Source organism: Canis lupus, chromosome 34 (assembly GCF_011100685.1).
Source record: "Canis lupus familiaris isolate Mischka breed German Shepherd chromosome 34, alternate assembly UU_Cfam_GSD_1.0, whole genome shotgun sequence".
NCBI classification, from domain to species: Eukaryota; Metazoa; Chordata; class Mammalia; order Carnivora; family Canidae; genus Canis; species Canis lupus.
In genome coordinates this window covers 4,098,542-4,117,595 of record NC_049255.1, presented here as the reverse complement: position 1 = coordinate 4,117,595, position 19,054 = coordinate 4,098,542, and the positions used below count along the sequence as shown (strand labels likewise).

Sequence of the window (19,054 nt, the reverse complement as noted above, 5' to 3'; positions counted from 1 at the left end):
CTGGTAACTCCAAAGAATTTTACAAAGGACCTTTTCTTGAGGCAGCTGTTGCTGTTGAGATCAAGTCCAGGAATGAGCCCATATTCTCTGTATTTTCCAGTTCTAAAAACTTCTGATATGTTGTTCTTTAAATTTTTTTTTGTTTTTTGTTTTTTATTCTTTAAATATTATATATATTTTTTGTAGTCCTGGTCTGGTGAAGAGACAGAAAACACATAGCTAACCAGAGGAAGGTGAAAGAATTACTAAGCTATAGTAAGAGGGTCCTTATAAAGATGTAAAAAATACTGTAAAGGGTACCCAGCACAGGAGGGAGAGTATCCACATGGAGACAGATTGGGAAGAGGTAGGGCCACTCCTTACAGCTGTGGTTAGACATAAGTGAAGGAGTGTGGAGTGCATGAGAGCCAGAGCTGATGGATGGGCTTGCAGGGGAATTGGATACTGCTGTTGGGTACAAGGCCTGGAGTGTATTGGGTTCTTGTCAGTAGGGTTGTAAAAGGCGGTCATTATAATAAATAAACATACTGACAGTGCAGCAGGAGTCAGAAAACCACCTCCTCCTGTGTAGTCCCTCCAGCACCCTCTACTGAAAATTTGTTTTAAAAACTGCTTTTGAGTTCAGTCTCTTACCACTGAACAGGTACTGAAGGACGAATTTGGAACTGAGGGGAAAGTGGTTGATACCTGGCACACTCCTCCTATAGTTGTTGGAGCCACTTCCAGTGCTGCTGAACTCATAGATGTCCACTGCTGCTGGTGGAATCATTACCAGGGGGCACCTGGCTGCCTCAGGTGGAAGAGCATGTGACTCTTCATCTCCAGGTTGTGAGTTCAAGCCCTACAGATTATTTAAGTAAATAAAACTTGAAAGAAAAAAAAAGAATCACCACCAGGATTTCTATATCTACTGCAGTTGTTCACAGCACCTGCAATTAGCTGCCACAGCTGTTTTCAGAGCCAGAAGTAGAAAATGGCTTTACCTTTTCCCTTGAAGTGCTTCTCTTTGATTCAGTGCAACTTGAACCTAGTCAGCAAAGAGGCCAAAAAATGTAGTTTTCAGACTTCCAGGAAGCAGTAGTACAGGTGAAGTTTGTAATTACCAGTAATCTGAAGAGTGAAGAAAATAACTAAACCTTGGGATACATGTAGACTTGGAACTTTATTTTGCAAGGCCTATAACACATGCATTTTTTTATAGGTAAAATTTCACAGTTGGAAAGGAAGTATTTTCCACAAATTTTTACTTTTTTTTTCTTGTAATGTAAAAACAAAGAAGCACTAGAAACTTTGGGCATTAGGTGAAAACTAAGGAAATCTGAATAAACTGGATTTTAGTTAATGATGTGTAAATACTGGCTTTGTAAATTTAACAAAAGTACCATGCTAATGTAGATGTTAGTCATAGGGGATACTGGGTGCTGTGTATATGTGAACACATTGCACTGTCTTAAATTTTCTGTAAATGTAAAATTGGCCTGAAAAATAAAGTCTAATACTTTAACAATCCTTTATTTATTGAATTATCACTAGAAGGATAATTATCAGAAGGATTGTGCAGACATTTTGAAATCTTATGTGGAAATACTTTCAAGGTAGATAATGGCCTAAAAATTGTGACATATACCCAAAGCTTTTAGGGTTTTCTTTTCTTTTTCTTTATTTTTCTTTTTCCTTTTTTTTTTTTTTTTTTTTGTAGTAGGCACTTAGGATATATTTGGTGAGCTGAATTGTTGGCTAGAAAGACGAATGGGATAGCCAAACCAACATGGGTTTGACTTTGAACAGCTGGTTCCAACTTGATAGCCTACTCTTACTGATTGGTCTTTTCTCCCTCCCTCTCATTTCCTGGGCCATCTCCATACTAAGCCATTAAGGATTTGAAGTTTTTCATTAAACAAAAAAGCCACCTTTATATTTATTGAGTTAGGCACGGTGCTAGGAACTTCTAAAAGATATGCTTTGTGAAGATACTAGGTATTCAGATAAGCAACAGAAGTTTCCTACAGGATTAAACAGAAAAGCAGGAAGAACCTGGGGAGATGTAGGGGGAAAGCCGAAAAGTGGGAAGAGTTTTGCTTTACTGGGAAGAGTTTTGCTTTACTGTTTGTAAATTGATTTACATTCATGTCAAGTGAACTGCAATGCTTTTATTTTGGCCTGAGCAGGATTTGTGATTTTACTGCATGTAAATCTGGTGGGAGCCTTATTCTACCTCAGAACTTTATTATTTCAGTTTTAGTAAAGGGCCTCAGGCTCTGCCTTTTGTAGACATTCCTCTTTTATAACCTTGGTTGTATTACCCTGTTGAGGTTTTGGGCGATGGGATTGATCTTCGTATGCAAAATAGGTTTATTCTTTCTTTGACTTTTCTGTGTTGGTGGTAGTTGTGCTTGTTTTAGGTCCCACCTTTACCCCCTGCTCCGCTGTCCTTGCCCCCAAAGCTGCTAAGACCCTTTATGAAACAGGATGGGCTAATTTGTGTCTTAGTCACAAACTACCTCCAAACCTCAGCAGCTTAAAGCAACAAAAAGTCCTTTCTCACTGGATATTATGTCTAATACAGGCTGGGAGGAGATGCCCCTGCTGATTGTGGTCACTTGGAGACCTAGATTGGTGGAGATTCTTAGGGTGTGCTTCCACGATCATTGAGGCAGGAAAACGCAGTGTAATGTATTATGTCCATAAGCTCCCATAGTTTTCTACCCAGAAGTGATATACATCACTGTAGCTCATATTTCATTGATTGAAATAAGTCATGTGTCCATGTCTAATTTCAGAGGTGGCAGGGAAGTGCAGCCTACTCTTTATCCAGAAAATGGAATGCCAGAAATATTTGATGTCCAATGCTGATGTCCTCCACAATCCCTTACCATAATAATTGTTATCTGGCTGGATGAAATTAATTTGCTTGTTGGGATACATTTCATTTTTTTTTTTTTTTGGGATACATTTCAATACACAACTTGATTAGTGAAGGAAACAATAATTTATTTCCATGTCATTATCCTTTTTCATTTGTTCTTCTCATATGTCTATTTAGATAATACATTAGGAAGTCTTCCTAAAGTGTAACATAAATACAGTAAAATTTACCTTAATGTCCATGAGGGGGCAGCCCGGATAGCTCGGCGGTTTAGCGCCTCTTTTAGCCCAGGGTGGGATCCTAGACACCCGGGATCCAGTCCCATGTCAGGCTCCCTGCATGGAGCCTGCTTTTCCCTCTGCCTGTGTCTCTGCACCTCACTCTCTCTCTCTCTGTGTTCTCTAAAGAATAAATAAATAAAATCTTAAAAAAAAAAATGTCCATGAGGGTTTTGTTTTTGTCTGGGATTTTTTTTTTTTAAAGATTTTATTTATTTATTCATAGACACAGAGAGAGGGGCAGAGACACAGACAGAGGGAGAAGCAGGCGCCATGCAGGGAGCCCGATGTGGGACTCGATCCCTGGTCTCCAGGATCACACACCAGGCTGCAGGCGGCGCCAAACCGCTGCGCCACCGGGGCTGCCCTGCCCTAGGATAGCTTAATTTTTAAATTTAATTTCAGTGTAGTTAACATACAATATTACATTAATTTCAGGTGTACAATATAATTCAGCAGTTCCATATATTACTCAGTGCTCATCAGCATAAGTGTACTCTTAATCTCCTTTACCTATTTCACCCATTCCCCCACCAATCTCCCTTCTGGTAACCATCTGTTTCTTCTGTTGTAGTTACGAGTCTGTTTTTTGGTTTCTCTATCTCTTTTTTTTCCCCTTTGTTTTGTTTCTTAAGTTCCACATATGAGTGAGATCATATGATATTTGTCTTTCTCTGACTTACTTCACTTAGCATTATACCCTTTAGATTCATCTATGCTGTTGCAAATGGCAAGATTTCATTTTTTTTGTGGCTTAATATTCCATTGGGTATGATGTATATTATATATGTATAAATAAAACAAGTAAAATGCAAGTGCTTTTGTATATACATATATGCCATATCTTCTTTGTCTATTTTTCCATGGTATTGTCCCTGAGTTTTTGACAAATGGATACATACAGTCGTGTACCTAGGGCATTCAAGGGATGGACTAGATCAGCCACCTCTCAAATATCCCTGTTCCCACCCCCAGACCCTGGCAACCACTGATACATTCCTTTGTATTTTTACCTTTTCTAGAATGTCATAAATGGAATAATCTAATATGTAGCTTTTTCAGTCTGGCTTCTTTTGCTTAAGGCATAATGCATTTGAGATTTTTTCACATTGTATCAATCAGTATTTCATTCCTTTTTATTGCTTAGTAGTCTGTTGTAGAAAAGAATACTGAACATACCACAGTTTTTTTTTCCAGTTGTGGAATGCTTTGATTAGTTGTTTCCATTTTGGGGAAATTATGAATGAAGCTATTATACAAATTTATATGGGTTTTTGTACAAGCATAAGTTTTCATTTTACTTAGTTAAATACCTAAGGATATGATTGCTGGATCATATGGTAAGAGTGTTTTTTTTTTTTTTTTTTTTCTTTTTGTCATTTTAACCAGTATGTAGTGATACACTGTGGTTTAAAATTCTTTTATGGTAGAATATACATAACAAAATTTACCATTCTAACCATTTTTTTTCATTCTAACCATTTTTAAATGTACAATTCACTGACATTAAATATGGACAGTTGTGCAACCATCACCATCCTATTGTGCTTTTATTTATTTATTTATTTATTTATTTATTTATTTATTTATTTATTTATTTTTTCTATTGTGCTTTTAAGTTGCACTTTAAAGGTCCTGATGACCTCAGCATTTTTTCATTTGTATACCTTCTTTGGTGACATATCTGTTCAAATCCTTTCCTGGTGTTTGTTTTGTTTGTTTGTTTTGTTTTGTTTTGTTTTGAACTGTTTTCTTATTGTTAAGACCCCAATTAGTAAGCTGGATAAAGGACTTAGAAAATTCACAAAGAAAGAGAACTTGGTAAAATGTGGAAGTGTTGGCTTCACTAGTCATTATTAGCTACTGTACTACCTAGTTACTTTATATTTCAGTGGTGTAATGTGGTTGCCAGAGGGAGCAGTCTACTGTAGAAATGGAAGACTATAACAAAGTTAGAAGAGTAGATAGTAAAGATACATAGAATATTGACATGAAATTGTGGAAAAAAAATAAAACATTCAAGAGAAGATCATACAGCAGAATTGGAAAAATAAGCAAGTCAAAGGGAATACTCTTTTGTAATTGGTGGTTATGTTTTAATCCTAATTTCCTCATTTACTTGATAATTTAGTTGGGCCTCAGTAACTAAAACAGTTAGCTAAGCTAGGTCTGCTCCCCTCTTGGCCTAGGCTGGCAGAGGTGGTGTTGGGCCACATTTTTTCCCCTGTGGTATTTGGCTAGGGTACAGAGACATTTATTGTCAAAAAAATTTACTGTCTTGCTAGGTTTCTGCTTTCCTGGTCTTTGGTTTTTTGGAGGGAAATTGTTCCCAGTGGTGTTTTCAGGTTGTCAGCTTCTCCACCTCCACCACCAGTCCCCAGGATACATGAAGCAAAACACAAATCCAGAGAACTCAAGTGCATGTGATTTCTTGGGTCATCAGTTCCCTTGCTGCTCTGCCTTTTCTTCACTTTTTAGAGCCTTCTTGTGTTTATAATGTCCTGGACTTTTAACTGTACTTGGCAGGAGGTATAGGGAGAAGTATGTTGATTTCATCTGGGCTATTTTCTTTAGTCTGCCTGTAGTATTGATTGCCTCTTTCCTCTAGAGGTAACTACTGTGCTGACTTATAATAATAAATGTTAGTTTCTTGTGTTTGAACTTTTTACATGTAGAATAGATATTCTTTGTGTCAGTTGTATGTGTGTGTGAGTTCTTTATCACTAAACATTAGTATACAATAAATCCAAATGGTGGTTGTAGTTTTATTTTTATTTTTATTTTTTTAAGGTGGTTGTAGTTTTAGTTGGTTTATTCTGATTGCCATATCATATTCAGTTGTGTGAATATACCAAAATTTATGTATTTTACTGTTGATAGACAGTTTGGTAGTTTCCATTTTGGAGGTAGAGCCCAACATGGGGCCTGAACCCATAACCCTGAGATTGAGACCTGAGCTGAAATCAAGACTCAGATGCTCAATCGACTGAGCCACCAAGGTGCCCCCATTTGGGAGGTATTTTTATTGAAACTGTGCTGCTATGAATGTTCTTATACATGTCTTTGAACAAAAGTATACAAGAAACTATTGATTTTAATAGTAAGATATTAGCAAATTATTATGTAAATATATGCTGTAGACATCATCACATATAAAAGATGTGTATTTTCCCCCAAAATTGATATACAAAATTAGGAACTGCTAATAGTTTATGTATCCTTCCAGAAAAAATGTTTTGCTCTGTATTCCTATGCCTTGTTGCAGATTTTTCTACTGGAACATGGATTGGCAGGGAAGAAGCTTCAATTCCTTCGTAGTCTGCACACAGACTAGCTAAGGACATTTAATTGAAGATATAGAGTGAGAGCAGGTGCAGCCTTTCATTTTGGCAGCTTTTCCCAGCTTCCAGTGTCCTAATAAGGTATGACTATGCCCATGACACACAGTCTAAGCAGGGATTGGGGCCTGCTGAACAGCCAAATATTTGCCTTACAAGTATTTTATAGCTAAGGCTTATCACCATTCTAGTTTATTTATACCAACAATCTTCACCTTTCCATTTAGGGTAATATTTATACCTGAGGTGCTTTTGAATAAAACTCAGTCACATCTTCACGATGTGGGAAACAATAGGATCAGTACTGCAGAAGAGATTTGTGATACTTTTTGGACCAAATTCTGTATTACAGTCATTTAGATTAAATGGTTTTAAATTAGAAATGAGTTGTTGGTTGCACAGAAAGAGGCTTTTAGGAATGTTGAGACATTATTTAAATCTTCTGCTTTCTTCCCTCGATGAAGATATAGCCAGGGAAAGTTTTAGCACATTTTTAAAAACATGATCAGAGAAATAAAATCTAACATGAGTTTTTAAATTTGTGTGTACATGCATATTAAATAAGTCACATGCTAAGTCCTCTTGCTGAAGAACTTCATTGATAATATTGGAATTGGTAGTGTCAATGCAATAAAAGTTCAACTGTGATATTTGTAAACTACGTGTTTGACCATTGCTTATTTTTAAAAGTTTTATTATGTAAAATTGTATTCTTTTTTTAAAAAGATGTTATTTATTTATTTAGAGTATGTGTGCACAAGCAAGGGAGGAAGGGCAGAGGGAGAGAGACAGTCTTAAGCAGGCTCCATGCTCAGTGTGCATTCAGATCTGGGGCTTGATCTCATGACCCTGAGATTATGACCTGAGCTGAAATCAAGAATCAGATGCTTAACTGACTCTGCCACCTAGGCGCTCCTAAAGATTTGATTTGATTGATTTTCAGAGGTAGAATTTGGTGATTCATCAGTTGCATGTAATACCTGTTGCTCATCACATCATGTACCCTCCTTTTAAATGCTCATCACCCAAATTTCCGCATCCTCCCACTCTCTTCCCCTCCAGCAACCCTCAGCTTGTTCCCTGTAGTTAAGTCTCTTATGATGGGACGCATTGGTGACTCAATGGTTGAGCATCTGCCTTTGGCTCAGGTTGTGATCCCAAGGTCCTGGGATCAAGTCCCGCATCAGGCTCTCCTCAGGAAGCTTGCTTCTGCCCTGCCTATGTGTCGCCCCTCTCTCTGTGTCTCTCATGAATAAATAAATAAATAAATTTTTAAAAAGAGTCTTTTATGATCTGTCTCCTCCTCTGATTTCATCTTATTTTATCTTCCCTTCCCTTCCTCTATGTTCATCTGTGTTTTGTTTCTTAAATTCCACATGAATGAAATCTTCTGTTTGTCTTTCTCTGACTGACTTATTTCATTTCACATAATACTCTCTAGTTCCTTCCATGTTGTTGCAAATGGCAAGATTTCATTCTTTTTGATGGTTGAGTCAATATTCCATTGTATATACATAGCACATCTTCTTTATCCATTCATCTGTTAATGGACACCTGGGTTCTTGCCGTAGTTTGGCTTTTGTGGATATTGCTGCTATAAACATTGGGGTGCAGGTGCCCCTTTGAATCACTAGGTTTGTATCCTTTGGGTAAATACCTAGTAGTGCAGTTGCTGGGTCATAGGGTAGCTCTATTTTTAACTTTTCAAGGAATGTACCTCCATACTGTTTTCTAGAGTGGCTGTACCAGTTTACAATCTTCAAGGTGTAAGAGTCACCTTATTTCTGGAGGACAACATAGCGACCCTCATTTGTGTGTGAGCATGGCAGTGTCTCTGCTGCTTTCTTCTATACTATGTCCTGATGCAGACACTCCTTGCCATGCTTTTACTGCTGTGCCCTAATTCTGCAACCCCCTGAGAGCTGGCTGGGGAGATAGGACAGCATGGGACCTCTTCACTCTGTGTCTGCACTGGCTCATCCACATTTGCACCTAACCACATTCCCTGGTTAATCCCTCACTAGGACATGCCTGTCTCTAAAGTTAATCCATGGACATCCTAGCTACTTGCGGGTGGTGTGGTCATGTTCAAAAGGCTTTGAGTACTGTTTCTTCTCCTACCTGGATAACTGTGGTAATTGTGGAACTAATTGATGTCCACAGGCACCAGCAACTCTGGTAATTCTAGATAACCTAGATCAGTTGCATATCCCATGGACCTGTCAGCTATTTTAGGTAGAAGTCATAGTGCCTACAGTGGCAACCATGGTGCCCATGAATCCGGGTTTGGTACCGTAAAGGGAGCTTGTCGATCATCTACTCCAACCAAGAAAGGCAGCAAATATGTAGATTACCTACTTGAGACGTGGGACAGCAGTGATGAAAAATAACACTGAACTCTTTTGAGAGCCTCTATTTGGGGCAGCCCCGGTGGCGCAGCGGTTTAGCGCCGCTGCAGCCCAGGGCGTGATCCTGGAGACCCCGGATCCAGTCCCACGTCAGGCTCTCTGTATGGTGCCTGCTTCTCCCTCTGCCTGTGTCTGTCTGTCTGTCTGTCTCTCTCTCTCTATGAATAAATAAATAAAATCTTAAAAAAAAAGAGAGAGAGAGAGAGCCTCTATTTGGAATGAATCCATTTTAAATCCTTTAAGGAGGATCCACTGCAGGGGAAGTCTGGTACTGGCTGCCATGGTAATCCCAGCTCCAGTACAGGTATTGAATTTGGTGCAGTTAAAAATGCTTATTTGATGTTGGACCTCCCACAGGGGCAGCAGCAGATCCACCAGGGTATCTTCCTTCCAACCCCCTTCCCCAAAAGCTCTTGGCTCTTGGTGCAGTTTCCTTAGGCTGAGGTATACATTTGGAGAAAATTAGAATGCTCAAAGCAGACTTGGGCTGCCAGGATACTGTCCTGAGAATCCTGGAATTCTGGTGTCGTTCTGTTGTGTCAGAACTTTGCAGAAGCTGATTAGGCAGGATTGTTCATGCTGCATTGCTAGAGTCCGAAGTCCTAGACTGATACAAGACGGAAGATGTTTTCATTAATCAAGGATGAAGGTGAAAGTGGGAGGTTTGAAGAGGCTTGGAATCCCATGTATCCCGTGTAGTTCTGACCATAAATGATGCCGACAGCCACATCGTTCTCATGACCCTCAGGTTGCTTCCAGGGAACCAAAGTTCTTCAGGTGGTGGTAGCTGGCGGGTATGGTTCCAAAGTGAAACTGAAAGACATAGCCCTGGAGGGTGTGCTTGATTTGACTCAACCTGGACAACAACCCCTTCTGGCTACCCTGCAGATAGACCTGGCATAGCAAAAGCTGTTCTGTGGGTAGTGGCATATTACGGCCTTCTGTGTTGGCAGTGATTTGCCTGGCTTATTAATAACTAGGGGGATTAGTGCACTAACCAGTTAGCTAGCCTGAGTACTCCACAGCCCTCAACTTCAGTAAATGGTGCTCAGCCATCTAGAGTGAGCAACATGGTGCTTTTTAATGTTGGGGGCCGAGAGCCGCACTGCTCAGTGTGTGTGTACCCTAGTCCCAGTGGGCACTGGGGACTGGTTAAATCCATTAATGTTGGGCTTGGATTGCAGTTTTTCCTTGTTAACAAGGAATTCCATTGAGTAGATCAAAAGTTTTCCTTAAGTCCCTGCCTCTAGTACACACTGCTTGTCGCCCTTCAGGTTGTCCATTGGGGTGGGCACTTGGCCTTGGAGATCACAGAGAATATGGTCTAAATGTTGCAACCAGGTTTCCATAGGTTGTCCTGCAGAGGGAGCATTCTGGAGCCTGTGAGTGGGATAGTTCTTGGCAGTTTAATGAGCACAGTTCTCATCGAATGGAACAGTTGCCTTTTTTATATATTAGGACTTTTTTTGGTTTTAGAATATACTTTATTATTATTATAATCACACTTTGCTGCTGCTGGTGGATTCTTGCTTTAACATATTATTTGTGGTTTGGGGTTCTGTTTTTTTTTTTTTTTTTAAGTTAATAATCAAAGATAACTCTGTGTATCCTTTTCATTTACAGACATATGTAGAGTGTGTCGGTCAGAAGGAACACCTGAGAAACCTCTTTATCATCCTTGTGTATGTACTGGCAGTATTAAGTTTATTCATCAAGAATGGTGAGTCATCCTTTTAGAAAATTTCATGTCTGAGCTTCAGTTTTGTCATTTATATAATGAAGAGGGATTGTTTCAATGAACTTTTTCTATAAGTTATTTTTAATTTTGTTTTGAAAATTTGGAAATTACCCATATTCCTTATTACCATGCCTTTTCATTTTGGTATTATTGTTTTCTAGGTGCAGGTGAGTACCTGTTTGTTCATTTCCACCATGATAACTTATTTTGTTCATTGGAAGTGTTAAGATTTTCTTATTCTGCTTGGCATGAAATGTAATAGCTTACATTTATGCAATGGTTTGTGCCAAGTAGTGCTCATTGCTTTTATACATCTTATTAACTCATTTAATTCTTAGAACCATGAGGTGGAATGTTTTTATTATTATGCAGATGAGAAAACAAGCATAGAAAGGTTAAAATAACTTGTTCTGGGTACATAGCCAACCAGTTAGTGACAACCAGAATTTAGACTAAGCTACCCAGGGTAGCAGTGTAAATATGAAACTGAAAATTGTAAAAGCTCTATGATATGTAAAATTTTAATAAAACAGAACATTGGTTTTCAATGAAGCCTTAAAATTTCTTTGTTGTAATTATTGTACTTATGCATGTATTTGTGATTGCAGCTTAGTTCAGTGGCTGAAACACAGTCGAAAAGAATACTGTGAATTATGCAAGCACAGATTTGCTTTCACACCAAGTAAGTTCTTTAGAAGTTTGCGTTGCATTTTTGGGTTATAACTGGCTGCATAAAGGTGTTTAAGCAATTTTAAAGCAACTATTTTTAATTTTGTTTGTCATAATTATAACATTATTAAATTAACAATACTTTGTTAGATAGTAACAAAATATTGCTATAATACTTGGGAAAATATTTTTTAAAACTACATATCAGCTTTTAACACATGGACATGTGTGAGAGAGAGTGACTTAATTTGTGGAATATTTCTTTTTTATTGTGCCACTAGTGGGGAGGGGCAGAGGAAGAGGGAGAGAATCTTAAGCAGGCTCCATGCCCAGTGCAGAGCCCCACGCAGGGTTCAGTCTCAAGACCCCGAGAGCATGACCTAAGTTGAAATCAAGAGTTGGTTGCTTAATGGACTGACCTAGGCATTGATGATGATGCCCTTCTTTTTAATTTCTTATTATAGATAAGTTCAAATGAATCAAAAAGGTATAATGAGCCCCCATGTTCATCTCTCTTAGTTTGACTCATTTTCAACTTGTGGCCTTTACTGGGTTTTCCTTACCTGTGTTCTTGTTCCCCACCTCTCTATCCTTTTTAATTTTTAAATTTTATTTTTTAAGATTTTATTTATTCATGAGAGACACACAGAGAGAGGCAGAGACATAGGTAGAGGGAGAAGCAGCAGGCTCCCTGCAGGGAGCCTGATGTGGGGACTTGATCCCAGGGCCTCAGGATCACCTGAACCAAAGGCAGACTTTCAACCATGGAGCCACCCAGGTGCCCCCTCTCTATCCTTTTTAAAGCAAATCCCATTATTTATCATTTCATCTGTAATATGTTAATTTGTATCTCTATAAACAGAATTATTCTTAAAAACAGTAACTATAATACCATTATTCACCCAAAAAAATGAATAATGATGCCTTGTTTTTATCAAATATCTTCTCACTATTCAAACTTGTATTATCTTTTGAGTTAAAATTGTGTAGGTTGGAACAGTAATAATACAGAGAAAGTTCAGGAGTCACATATTCTACTGAGCCAGGCAGGTGCCCCTCCAATTCACTTTTTTTTTTTTAAAGATTTATTTATTTATTTATGAGAGAGAGAGAGAGGGGTGGGGGGTGGCAGAGAGGCAGAGACACAGGCAGAGGGAGAAGCAGGCTCCATGCCGGGAGCCCGACATGGGACTCCATCCCGGGACTCCAGGATCACGCCCTGGGCCAAAGGCAGGCACCAAACCGCCGAGCCACCCAGCGATCCCCCTCAATTCACTTTTTAAAAATGAGATTTTCTAAGCTTAATATTCTTGTAAACCTATGGCACCTATTTTGCAGGCAGGTCTTTAAGATTTCAGTTATATTTTATAATTCCTGTGCTTATTGATAGACATTTAATGTTGTGCATCTTAAATAGGTAAAGAACTCTACTGGCAACTTATGAAGAATTTGAAATATACTTTTTGTTCTGAGATTCTAGTTCATTGCCCTTCTCTTCCAAAGGCTTTTTATGTTTTTGTTTTATTTGTTTATTTTTAAAATATTTTATTTATTCATGGGGTGGCGGGGAGAGAGAGAGAGAGAAGCAGGCTCCAGGCAAGGAGCCCTACGTGGGACTCGATCCCAGGTCTCCAGGATCATGCCCTGGGCTGAAGGCGGCGCTAAACCACTGAGCCACCCGAGCTGCCTTGTTTGTTTGTTTGTTTGTTTGTTTGTTTGCTTGTTTTTTTAACAGTATCCTGAGCTGCTGAGTAAATTCTGTAACTTAGTGTTGCTTTGTTTTTATTTGAGGGAGTATAAATGATTAAAGTCATTACAGTTTTATGTTTTAGAACTTTATATTTATCACCATCAAAAAAAAGTCAAATCAGTTATTTTGTATTCTTTAATTTTTCTGTAGGGCAGGAAAACACTACAACTTAAGGTTTGTTTATAGCACACTCTAATTCTAAATAATTGAATATTTTCATGAAGTTTGGAAATACTCCTGTGAGCTTTTTTACTTTGAGACCAATAAAAACTTGTGTTGGCACATTTAGTTATCATTTGACATGCCATTCTTTTTATCTTTCCCAAAAACTATTTATTGATTTAATGGCTTATGTATCAAGTATCCTCTTAAAGTAAGTGGTCTTTGTAGGTTTATTGCAAAAAGTTGCTATATGTTAATAGCTTATTGTTAATGTTTGTAGCTGTGGATAGTTTTGTAATAGTTCACTCATTAATTTTAAATCACTGATTTTAAAACTTTACACATTATAATTCCTTATTTTGGCCTCACTGGAGAAAGGTGTTTGTTCCTCCCAAATGTTCTTTCTGAGTTACCTGAGGTGGAGCAGTGGTCTTCATTGAAACCATTTAAAAAGGAAATCTAAAACATGGCAAAACCTTTCTCTGAGTGTATTGAACCACATCTTAAAGAGAGCTGGGAAGATCCGAACTTACTGGTTGGAGTATTAATTATTGTTCTGAAATTTAGGGTAGGTTGATTGGTTAACAAACATCAGGCTGTTTGCTTTCACATGACAGGACTTCGCTAAGGATTATACTTTCTGAATGCTGTGTCTAAGGCTTGTATTTGGGAGGAAGGCTCTTTATTTTTTTTATTGAAGCACAGTTGAGACACAATGTTATATTAGTTTCAGGTGTACAACATAATGATTCCATAGCTGTCTGTTATGTTGTGCTCACCACAAGTGTAGCCACCATTATTCAGCATACATGATATTGTAATAGCATTGACTATATTCCCTCTGTTCTGCCTTTCATCCCTATGGTTTACTCTCCTTGACCCATTTTGCCCACCTCCCATTTCCCTTTGGCAACTACCAGTTTGTTCTCTGTATTTATATGTCTGTTACTGCTTTTGTGTTATTTTGTTTTTTAGAGTCCATATATAAGTAAAACCATATGTTGGCTTTTACTTACTTATTTCCTTAGCATAGTACTCTCTAAGTCCATCCATGTTGTCACAAATGGCAAGGTCTTATTTTTCATGGCTGTGTGTATATATGGATATATACATGTACACATATCCATATATACACACACACTATTTTTTCTTTATCCATTCATCTACCAGTGGTCACTTGGGCTGCTTCTATATCTTGGCTACTGTAAGTAATGTTGCTATAAACATAAGGGTGCATGTATATTTTCATTTTCCTTGGGTAAATACCCAGAAGTGGAATTACTGGATTGTATGATACTGTATATTCTTAATTTTTTGTAAAAGATTTTATTTATTTATTTGTGACACACAGACACAGGCAGAGGGACAGGTAGAGGGAGAAGCAGGCTCCATGCAGGGAACCTGAGGTGGGACTCAATCCTGGGTCTCCAGGGTCACGCTGTAGGCCGTAGGCAGTGCTAAACCACTGAGCTACCCGGGCTGCCCTATTTTTAATTTTTTGAGAAACTTCCATACTCCTTTCCACAGTGGCTACACCATTTACATTCTCACACCAACAGGTCCTCTATATCTCTACATCCTTGCCAACACTATTTCTTGTCTTTTTGTTACTAGCCATTCAGTAGGTATTAGGTGATATCTTACTGTGGTTTTAACTAAAGAGGGTTATTTCTTGATAATATGTCAGCAGCTTTACCTTTTGCTCCTATTCGCTTTATCTGATCTTTTATAATTTGGGAAACCAGATAATTGCATTGTTTAAATGCTAAAATGTGTTATGAGTTAGCTTTGCATGAAGTTTATGGCAAAGACTGGGGGATGTGAAGTTCTCTTTTTTCCTGCACAGAGGCCTTTTTTGTTGGTTCTACATTTTACCTGTGATTTGCTCTCAATGACTTATGGGTAAATGTGATATTATCATAACTAATTTGATTCACTTTTTTAATAGGAAACAATATTTAAGTGAAATACAAAGATGTTAAGCTAGCTCTGCATGCCTGTCTTATATTTATGAATTAAACTGTTTTTGAGTCTTTATGAAATTATATCTACTTTTTTTTCCTCTTCCAGTTTATTCTCCAGATATGCCTTCACGGCTTCCAATCCAAGACATATTTGCTGGACTGGTTACAAGTATTGGCACTGCAATACGATATTGGTTTCATTATACACTTGTGGCCTTTGCATGGTTGGGAGTTGTTCCTCTTACAGCATGTGAGTATTCACTTCTCTGTGATTGGAGTTATTTTAAAATTACATAACTATTTAATATTATAAAGTAATATTGCATCATATTTTTGTTTGGATGATATTGAGTTATTTTATGTTACAATTCCATGTATTACGAAAACCTCGCTTAGAAAACATTATCTGCTGGGATGCCTGGGTGGCTTAGCAGTTGGGCGCCTGCCTTCAGCTCTGGTTGTGATCCTGGGATCGAGTCCTGCATTGGGCTCCCAGCAAAGAGCCTGCTTCTCCCTCTACCTATGTCTCTGCCTCTCTCTCTCAGTCTGTGTGTCTCTCATGAATAAATGAATAAATCTTTAAAAAAAAGAAAACGTCCATCTAAATAAAGAACTATTTTCAAAAGTCATTTCCTTGAATGAATGGGGGAAAGAAAAACAGCATATAGAAGCCAATAATGAAAGTTCATGAAAGAATTGAAAAAGCAAAATCAAATTATAATCAGAAGGATCTTGATTTTTACTATTTGAAGTATATTAGTACTTTCATGTGTTGCAAAAATTGGATTACTTTGAATTTTTTTCCCCCTTCCCTTTTTTTTTAAATTTTTATTTATGATAGTTACACAGAGAGAGAGAGAGGCAGAGACACAGGCAGAGGGAGAAGCAGGCTCCATGCACCGGGAGCCCGACGTGGGATTAGATCCCGGTCTCCAGGATCGCGCCCTGGGCCAAAGGCAGGCGCCAAACCGCTGCGCCACCCAGGGATCCCTTCCCCTTCCCTTTTTAAAGGAACTCACATATCTGTCTGTAACAGTCCCGAGTAATTGAGAGGCTTATCTTTCAAGGTATAGGAGGTTTTCTGGGAGGTTGCTGTACTAGCCTTTTTTGGGTTTTTGTTATTTTTAAAGATATGCAGAAGGGTAGATAGCATATAGTGCCAGACTATGTAGGTATGACTCTTCAGAGTTAAACATAAGTGGGATATTTAAATAAATATAATTAATAGCCTTGTGTCTCTTTAAAATAAAATACATCATTTATGAAGATGAAAGTCTTTGGGGATACATGGGATAGCAGAATTGGTTTTAAAAAGTGAAGTAGAGGGACGCCTGAGTGGCTTAGCATTTGAGCGTCTGCCTTTGGCTCAGGGGGTGATCCTGGAGTCCCAGGATTGAGTCCCACATCGGGCTTCCTGCATGGATCCTGCTTCTCCCTCTGCCTGTGTCTCTGCCTTTCTCTCTCTGTGTCTGTCATGAATAAATAAATAATATATATATATATATTTTTTTTTTAAAGATTTATTTTTTATTTATTTATGATAGACACAGAGAGAGAGAGAGAGGCAGAGACACAGGCAGAGGGAGAAGCAGGCTCCATGCCGGGAACCCCGATGCGGGACTCGATCCCGGGACTCCAGGATCGCGCCCTGGGCCAAAGGCAGGCGTGAAACCGCTGAGCCACCCAGGGATCCCCAATAAATAAAATATTAAAAAAAAAAAAGTGAAGTAGTGAACTAGGAGATTGAGCCAAGGCTTCTCTAGAATGTAACTCAAAGATACAAGAAGTAGCAAGAATGAGGGGAAGAAAATCAGGAGATGAAGGCTGCATTCAGTTGTTTCAGTACCTGTCTAGTAAGTACTTTGACAAGGTTAATTTGACAAGGTGAAAGATCATGGACATGAGGAAGTGACAGGCATCTTTTCGATTGAAAGAGAACTGATCATGGTAAGAGACAGCCTCACAAACCGAAACACATTCTAGTTTCCCACAGCTGAATAAAATGGTGTATAGATGTTCCAATTGCAAATTATTCTACAAAGTAAAAATGAGACTGGTGTCAGACTTTAAAAATTAGCAGCTCTAAAATGCTAGAGGACAACAGAAACTTCAGCCTTTGACAACATCTCTGAACCTGAAATCTACCCATAAGTTATTCACAGAGGGACAATTTAATAAAGACATGTCAGTAGATGCAAGGACATGAAAAGTTTGTCATCTCTTAACTATTTATGAAAAAAGTGTTTGAGAATATACTTTACCAAAATGAGTGAGGAATCAGAAGCGTGAGCTACAACGAAAAAGAGACCGGTGCTTCCTACAGCTAACTAGCAATTATTTTAATCTACAATAATTGGTAATTTTTGGTAATAGCCTACAACTAAAATTCTAGATGATTTAAACATGGCAGAAACTCTGAGGAGAGGATAGAAATTTAAGAAATGAGAGCTTTTTATCTTATTTGTGAGGAGACTGTAGATACTCTAGACAGAGATGGGAAGATATAGGGTCACTCTGCATTAAAAATTATTGGGGTAACCAACTGGAGTCTAGAAATAGACGCACATCTCTATCATCACCTGATTCGCAACAAAGATGCCACGCTGTTCAGTGGAAGAAGAATCATACTTTCAATAAATAGTATCAACTAGATGGCCATATGGAGAAAAATGAACTATGTCATTATTTCACACCTGACACAAAAAATAATTGGAGATGGATCATAAGCCTGAATGTGGATGTTAAAACCACAAGATTTGGGCAGCCCCAGTGGTCCGGCGGTTTAGTGCCACCTACACATCTGTAGCCCGGGGGTGTGATCCTGGAAACCTGGGATCGAGTCCCACATCGGGCTCCCTGCATGGAGCCTGCTTCTCCCTCTGCCTGTGTCTCTGCCTTTCTCTCTGTGTGTCTGTCATGAGTGAATAAATAAAATCTTAAAGAAAAAAAAAAAAAAAGATTTCTGTGCCTGGATGGCTCAGTCAGTTAAGCATCTGTCTCTTGATTTGGGCTCAGGTCATGATCTCAGGGTCATGAGATTGAGCCCTGTGTCAGGCTCCACGCTCAGCATAGAGTCAGTTTGATATGCTTTCTTTCCCTCTCTCTCTGCCCCTTCCTTCACTCATGCTCTCTCACTCTCTCGGAATATAAAAATAAAATCTTTAAAAAAAAAATGTAGGAGACTAACCATAAAGGAAAATACTGAATACATTGGACTTAATTGAAATTGAGAACTTTTATTCATACTTCAATATATTTAAGAGACAATGACCAGCCCCATAGAGTGAGAAGAGATTTGCGGTACACACATCAAAGGGCTTGTATCTAGAGTATATAGAGAACTCATAAAAATCAGAAAAAAGCAGACAACCCAAATAAAAAGTAGACAAAAGATTTGAACAAGTGTTTCTGGGAAGATCTAAATAGCTAGTAACACACAAAAAGCTGCTCAGCATCATTAGTCATCAGGGAAATACACAAGAAGATATTGTGAATCATGCTCAGCAGAATGGCTAAAATTAAAAAGTAAGACAGTGCTAAATGTTTCTTAGGATGTGGAGCATTTGGAACATGCTTACATTGATAGTGGGAGTATATATGGTATAACCACTTTGGAAAACTGTTTGGCAATATCTGCCAATGCTAAATATTTATAAATACCTTATGATCCAACAGTTCCAGTTCTAGGAATATAGCTGACAGAAACTACAGCCGTGTGTCCACTAAAAGATGTGTACTCAAGAATGATCACAGCAGCTAAGCTAATAGTTAAAAACTGGAACCAACCAAATACCTATCAACAACAGTAGAGTAGATACATTGTGTTTTTTTCTGTACAATGGAATAGTACTTATTAGTGAGAAAAGAGCTCATTATTGTGA

At 38.3% G+C, this 19,054-nt stretch overlaps 1 protein-coding gene across 5 annotated transcripts in view; it reads left to right on the top strand.

Moving 5' to 3' along the window:
- MARCHF6 (membrane associated ring-CH-type finger 6) overlaps positions 1-19,054 on the top strand; it is an 82,925-nt gene that overhangs the window by 10,301 nt on the left and 53,570 nt on the right. For 2 of the 5 annotated variants that reach the window (XM_038583319.1, XM_038583318.1), the window contains exons 1-4: positions 9,613-9,667; positions 10,514-10,610; positions 11,237-11,310; positions 15,280-15,423. In XM_038583319.1, coding sequence (XP_038439247.1) covers positions 9,628-9,667; positions 10,514-10,610; positions 11,237-11,310; positions 15,280-15,423 — 355 coding nt within the window. In that variant the 5' untranslated portion in view covers positions 9,613-9,627. Of the gene's footprint in view, positions 1-6,434; positions 6,567-9,432; positions 9,540-9,612; positions 9,668-10,513; positions 10,611-11,236; positions 11,311-15,279; positions 15,424-19,054 lie in introns of those variants that run through there. The other 3 variants (XM_038583322.1, XM_038583320.1, XM_038583321.1) reach the window with 3 other exon arrangements.